At 39.2% G+C, this 7,212-nt stretch overlaps 1 protein-coding gene across 1 annotated transcript; it reads left to right on the forward strand.

The window, feature by feature from the left end:
- The first annotated feature begins 833 nt into the window (after positions 1 to 833).
- On the forward strand, positions 834 to 6,862 carry LOC145493752 (out at first protein-like). The gene is made up of 4 exons (XM_081473209.1): positions 834 to 1,556; positions 2,419 to 2,553; positions 4,297 to 4,471; positions 5,123 to 6,862. Exons 1-4 carry the CDS (start codon positions 1,338 to 1,340, stop codon positions 5,413 to 5,415), a joined length of 822 nt encoding a protein of 273 aa, XP_081329335.1. The 5' UTR covers positions 834 to 1,337; the 3' UTR covers positions 5,416 to 6,862.
- The last annotated feature ends 350 nt before the right edge of the window (positions 6,863 to 7,212 follow it).

The following is a 7,212-nucleotide window of genomic DNA, read 5'->3' on the forward strand; positions in this document are numbered from 1 at the left end:
TTACAATCACCGGAAGTCACGCCAGTCGACACAAGGAACACACATGACATATATCAAAGACTTGTTTTACTTGTAAAAATGAACAAAAACGTTTGAAAACAAAATGGAATTAGTTGCTGAATTGGTATATACATTTTTAACAACCCAAACTCTCATTTTTGTCGAGAAACTTCATCGATAAGCTTCGATGGTCATTACCAATTTATGTTGCTAAAAATAGCAGGAAAACACAAACATGAATGTTTTTTACGTGAGACAATTTTTCGAGGACGTGAAACAGTGACCGAAAATCCGTCAGGGCTCGTATGACCGTTGGAATAGTCCAAGAGAACCTAAACAGCTTCTAATAGAAACATCTACAATTTGTTTTTTATTATTTCTTATTATGAACGCAGGAGGGTAACTGGATCAATGTTCGGAATGTTGAAAGCGTTTAACTGAACCGCCCATAGTTTTCCTGTCTTCTTGCCGCAGTGCTGTCAACTCACGGTATTCGTAATTCGGTTGTAACCGAAAGACAAAACTTCTAGAAAAGCGCTTAGAAAATAGTGGTGCGACTAATTTTAAGCGCTTTTCACTCGGTGAAGAATCCAAGCTGATCTACGGGCTTTGAAAACTTCGTTATTTGTTCATTGTATTTCATGCTCCATTGAGCTCTCCAAGAAGAGTCATTAAAATAAATTAAATGAACTAGATTGATAACTGCTCACAGTCAGATTATGCAAAAAAAAAAAAAAAACCCCTCTGAGATCACGCGATCGAGGGAACACCCCCGGGTGTACACCCTAGCTTGGCCAGCCAGCTGAGCTACGTCCAGGGGGAGAGGGGGGGGGGGTACTTTGGGACTTTCTTGGCGAGTTTAGAAGATAAATGGAGTTTTTTTTGTTGTACCTGGATATTTTACTAGCATCAGTTTTCTGATTATAGCACTATCCTGGGACTGCACAGGATGGGGAGGAGTTGGGGGCTGAAGCCTTCCCATTTAACACTTTAAAATGGTAAAAAGTTATCTGAGCAGGTTATCTGACTTTTTTTAGCCAGCTGGGACGGTGGTGCTGGAATCTCCGTCATCAGCTGAATTTTCTTGCGACTTGTCAGTTATCATGTTACAATGTTGCAGCAAACAATGCAATGGTGACCACTGCATTGGTTGTTGCGATATTGTAACAGACTGAGAAGAGAGAAGATCATGACAGCTGATATGCCTAATGTAGCTGAGAAAATTAAATTATTTTAGCCAAACCAGTCTGCTCGCCACAAAGCAGGCTGGATTTCCTGTGGTACAAAAGTGTCTCTCCCCAGTCCATGCCGTCTCGGTCATTGTTTGTTATACCAATATGGCGTTTGTTAGAGAGACCTCGTTTTGGCTGCATGGGATGATTTTGTTTGTGTTTCTGGTCCGAAACTGCAGTTTAAATCTCATTGTCAACATCAAAGCTAAAGATGGTGAGATAGTGCAGCAGAATTTTTTCGCAGATCCCGAGAAAGACTACGTTACTATCGATTTCAAGAATAACCAAGGTCGCTTCGTAACAGTTTACATCGACTTCCGTTTGGTGAGTTTCCTTTTACGATGGCTGTTTGGACTATTACGATCAGTCTTTTAATGAGTTAAAGAAAAACATTATTTTCAAAGTCGTCATACTCTATCTGAAGAAAAGTTAAATTGAAAACGACACATAGGCTTTGGTAATCTGATCCATAAAGGAAGCTGACTGTTTCCTTCAGCATTCAAACTTGTGCTTAAATATGTCCTCCGTCTGTTACCTTTTTCCTTTACCGTTGTTTATCTCAGCGTAAGTATTGCAAATTGACTCTTAAATCATTTTCGATAGTTTAGACGTTTTGCTGTGAATTCCCGTCAAAACAGAGATTTCCATAAAGATGAAAAGTTTGTCACTGTTAATTTCCATAGACACGAAAAGTTTGTCACTGTTAGCAAGGGTAGCTGGAGCCAGTTGTGCGCACCCAAGCGAGTTCGCACCCACATCGATTCAACTAGCGATCAAGTGCTTAAAATTTATCTTTCTCTTACCGAACAAAACAGACAACATAGTGAAACAAAATCACACAAAAAGTGTTTAATTCTCTTTTTTTAATCCATTGAAGGTGAAGACGAACTCGAAATAGAAAGTTTATAATGAGTTTAGGGGTGCAAACTCGGGGGTAAGAACTTGATTGGGAGCGAAACAGGTAACACTCTCAGCAAACATTCACAAATAAGTTAAAATGTAAAATAGGACATCTTTTCAAAAAATCCCATCCAACTATATCGCTCTTTAAAACATCTCACCTGTATTGTATTGTACTTGTGTCAAGACTCTTGGAATCCTCATTTTAGCTTTTATGAAATGTTGCTGGTTGATAAATAATCTTGGTAATTCCCTGGAAAATCAAGCTTTCATTTTATTCTTTCAGAAACGAAAGATATTCCAAGTGATTGTCCTGGGAGAAATGGATAGAGCAGAAAGTTCATACGAAGCAATGTGTTTTGTAACAGAACTTGAAGAAGAGGAGTTCATATCATCAGATGCCATGTCAAAACTTAGACAAGTCAGTTTCTTGAATCACACTCGTAAACGACACTTACCGTAAATCCTCAGATTAGCACCTGAGGCACTTATTTCAAATTTAGGAAAAGACGGGTTGTGCTTTTTTGAAGGAGGTGCTTAATCAAGGGGGGAGGGGGGTGCTTATTTAATTTTACCCAAATTGTGGTCAGATATGATGGGACTTTTTGTAATATAATAATGTATGTGTCAGTGCCTCAGAAGTCTCAGAAGTATCCTGTCTCTGTCAAGGAACTATGTAATATAACCCCTTTAGCCAGTCTGGTCTTTAGGCAATGAATCAGCAGATCTTCACAACCATCTGTTATGATGGTCAATGTGCAGTGCTTGAATGAGTCAATGATAACTTGCTTGTGATTGAACACGACCAAAACTATACATCCTTTGTTGGCTCGGTACTATTCCATACAACAGGGGGAGGGAAGGGGAGACTAAATCAAGGGGAGTTGTATATTTTAGATTTTGGCTGATAAGAGGGATGCTTATTCGAAGGGGTGCTTATTTGAGGGGAGGTGCAAATTCAAGGATTTATGGTAAGTCTGAAAATAAGCCCTGCACTGACATTATTTTGTTAACCTAAATTTGGACACATCAAAGAGCTCTCTGCTTGATTGTACCAAATTTTATAATATTTCCCTTTTGAGTCACAATTTCTTCCCAGATCTCTTTTTTTACTGACCCCTGGAGTAGTGTGGACAAACTTGGGTGGTGGGGTGGAGGGTTGGGGAGGGGTGGTCATTGGGGGATGAAGGTAAACCTAGAATGGGACTATGTACCAATAAACCAAAACAAATTATGATAAAGCTGACACAAAATAGAATGGGAGAGTTTGATCTGACAGGGTGAAAGTTGCTCTTAGGGTGTCCCTGTTACAAGGTACACAACAAGACACAACAATCCCCTTAGCCTTTAACAAAATAACCGAGGTAGTTACCTTAACAAACAAAAATGGAGGTTCCTCTGAGGGAACATTTTTGAGTATTTGCTCAACATGCACATATGGCCCAAAGTGTGAAAAGTAGTACCGGTACCTGGGCTTTGGCAAGGGTCCTCTGGTTGGGGGGGGAGGGGGGAGGGGAGAGGTTACTCCCCAAAGTTTTTGGTGGGGATGCAGCCTAAACTTTGAAACCTGTACCCTCTTTCAGACCAAAATCCGTGAAATTCCATATCCTATTTCAGACTTCAGCGAAAAATTGATACCCCATTTCAGACCTCTAAAATGACTACATGCCTCAAATATGACCACAGCTAACTAGAATTGGCTCACATTGGGGTCACACACACCTATATAACTCAAATAAGGAAGTACCCCCCCTCCCGCGAGGCAAGGGTCCTCTGCTATCTTCTGCTCATCACTCAGCTGTTTCAAAGGTGAGGCCATGTTTTTCAAATTCTTTGTCCATTGCCCTTTACCAGGTTGATGTAGTTCCTTTTGATGTAAAAAGATCAGCCAATGCCCCCAGGAAACTATAAACCCCCGTGATAGCTGTTATTGAAGTTATCAGTGATTTGACATACAAACCAGACGAAAGGGTCAATTTTTGCTTTGTATTGACACGTTCCCCTTGTTTGTATACCTATTTAAACAAAAGAATATTTGACTGCAGGCTCAACTGCAATAACAGCTATTGCATATCGTATGTCCCATAAATCAATCCTCTGCTCCCCTTCTTCATTGTATGTAATGAAGGATGAGTAGTAATTCATTGAGTTTTTAAATTTGTAGAAAAATCCCAGCACAATCCGAGTTCCTGAAGAAGACATTGGAAGTGAATCTTACAACATGGATCATGCAGTTATCTTGAATTCAACAAGTGCAACAGATAACAGCATTAATTACTTGTGTAAAGATGCTGGCAAAGTGCTGTTTAAAGGAGACAATCCCAAACTCCTCTTGTCAGGTGGGTACAATGCAGATTTGTGAAGTGCATGCTTCCATGGCTGACCCCAGATTCCGTAGCTTGAAGTTACTTGAGATGTTGACTGTTGAGTAGTGGAAAGCACCTGTGAAAATTTGTCTTGGCCAAGAACATGACACACAATTGCCCCAGATGCATGAGGGGAGTGTGAGCATTCTAGAGTTACCCCACAAGTTCACAAATGCCTATGGATTGGTTGAATTCAATGAAGTCCAAAGTTTATTTTCTCATCCAAGAACCTGAAACAATGACCATGGTCAGGGGAGGGGTCTTGTTTTCCATGTTCCTATTGAATTATAGTTCAACACAAGTAAAACTTCAGAAAACTGAAAACTGGTGTGGGAACATGAGCTTCAGCCACAAGGTTTTCAAGTTCTCCAAAGTTTCATAAGTATTTAGACTATAACTATAATTATAGAAACAGGGAAATTGTTTTCATCATTCTTTTAGGAATTGCTGCAAGAAAAAGAAACAAATTTGTTTTGTTTTTGTCACCAGTATAAATTAACAGCTCAAAGAACACTGGTGGTGTTTTTTGTTGAGTCATATAGTATGTCTTTTAGCATGTACTTTCTTACCGAATATATTGTTTACATCAAAACATAATAATGTCTCACCTTTTTTCCCTAACAGAAAATTCAACACGTGAAGATCTTGAGAAAGTTGAGTTGGAATCACAGGATCAGTCAAGTTTTACAAAGTTGCTAAAACGTTGCAAGGACACATCTGAACTCAGTGCTGAGTGCATTTGCAGAGTTGAAGTTTGTATTAGTTGGTATCCTTGCCACTTGAAGTTCTGCCAAGGACAAGATGACAATGGACAACCAACAGAGTACCGCTGTGGAATCAAAACTTGTGGAAAATGTCATGACTTTGACTTTAATGTTGCAGAGAGGCAGCATTGCTTTTGGGATATGGATTCATAATCTGATCCTGTAAATGTAATTTTCTGTAATTGTAAATGTAATTTGTTTACCCACGGAGCACCAAGGAGTTCACAGAACTTGTTCAGAAATGTCCGTGCATTCAAGGATCGAATTGGAATTTGAGAAATGTTGGTTTTTGAGGAGAGGGGAAAACCGGAGTACCTGGAGAAAAACCTCTCGGAGCAGAGAAGAGAACCAACAACAAACTCAACCCACATATGATGCCAGGTCCGTGAATTGAACCCGGGACACATTGGTGGGAGGTGAGCGCTCTCGCCACTGCGCCATCCCTGCTCCCCAGAAAGGATTCATGGTAAACCTCATTTATGACAGTCATTTGACTTAAATATGGAGTCTTTGGGAACCACAGACATTGTCTACCATTGGGATGGTTAATTTAAAAGATATTGTATTCACCTTCACTTAGGGCATACTCTCCAGCTCTTAAGTTTATTGTCAATGTGAGTTGTACCAAAGTGTTAATGCCTAAATTTTGGCCTGGTATTCAACCTGGGCACAAGCTTCAAGATTTGGTCATATTAACTCATTGTCTCTGATCCACCTCGGGCGGGATTTTAATGGCCAAGTACACGAGGTGAGGAAGAGCTAATAAGAAAGAGCAATGAAGATTGAATGGGTGATAACATCGATTCAGTTACAAGCAGGGAGGCTGCTGTTAGCTGTTAATACCCTAAGTAAGGAAAGCAGGAATATTGTATGTTAGAATGAGTAAGTTGTACCTGGGGACAGAGCTAATAAAAATAGAGAGGCTTGTCCAGTCCTGGCCCTTTCTCTCTCACACAAAGCTATGCTCTTGGGATAGAAGCCTCTCTCCTGAGAGCGTAGTGTTGCTTGACAGAGAAGGCCAGAACTAGACTGTAAAGAGGCATGCTCCCACAGAAACAGAAAGATTTAATGATGATGAATTTTTTGGCATGATTAACACAAATATGTCATGAAAGTGCTTGGGGCAAAATACAAATAGGTCTTCATTGCTGGTTAATTATAAACAAGCTTTCAAAATACTCCCAAAACAGCAGCCATACTAAACTGTTGCCTGTGTGCAGGCTTAGAATGTACCCAAACCTGTACCACATAGAGGTGATAGCTTGAAAAATGTAAGGAAATTTTGCGCAAGGTACATGTATGTTTCATATGAGAGGGCAGATGCCTCCGTGTTTGGCGATGATTATTTTTTTCCGGGCATCCGAGACTTGAGTATACATAACATATTGATAAGAAGCACTAATAAGTAAATTATGGTTGATAGTTGGGATTCAAGGAGTTTAATATTATGTATAAACATCAGTTTGTAATATTTATTCATTTTTTAATGAACATTTCGTACTGGTTAAAAAATATTAATATTAAAAAAGATACATATGCACATAGATACAACTTTATGTATTGTCTATGAGCCAGAAAAAAATAAAGGTTTTTTTTTGTTCAGTTGGTTAATAAACCTTTGGTCTATGAATTTCTCATACAAATGACTTGGTTAGAAAGTATTTTGCTCAAACAAACAACAACTTTCAAAGCGTCAGCTTTTTCTAAGTCCTAAATTTGCCATGGTACCCTCAAAAGGAAAATCACTCATTTATTTTAATTATCAAAAAGTAAATTCTCTTTGCTTGTGCAATCATTACATCAGCAGCTCCCACTCATTCTGTGCTTTATCTAGTTTTACAGGTAAGGCTTTTAACAGTGCTAGGTCTCTTTTAAGGTGCTTTCTAATCTTCATTGTTTAAAGGGGTTCTGCCACAGTATTTTAAGTTATCTTGTCCTTGCACAAAATTA

The sequence above is a fragment of the Orbicella franksi genome, chromosome 7 (assembly GCF_964199315.1).
Source record: "Orbicella franksi chromosome 7, jaOrbFran1.1, whole genome shotgun sequence".
NCBI classification, from domain to species: domain Eukaryota; kingdom Metazoa; phylum Cnidaria; class Anthozoa; order Scleractinia; family Merulinidae; genus Orbicella; species Orbicella franksi.

What these genes read in the sequence shown, in the direction of transcription:
- LOC145493752 (XM_081473209.1), top strand. Translation starts at nt 1,338, where the DNA reads ATGGCGTTTGTTAGAGAGACCTCGTTTTGGCTGCATGGGATGATTTTG. An exon ending in CCATGTCAAAACTTAGACAA is followed by an intron (nt 2,554 to 4,296) that starts GTCAGTTTCTTG and finishes TTAAATTTGTAG; the next exon opens with AAAAATCCCAGCACAATCCG. An exon ending in TCCCAAACTCCTCTTGTCAG is followed by an intron (nt 4,472 to 5,122) that starts GTGGGTACAATG and finishes TTTCCCTAACAG; the next exon opens with AAAATTCAACACGTGAAGAT.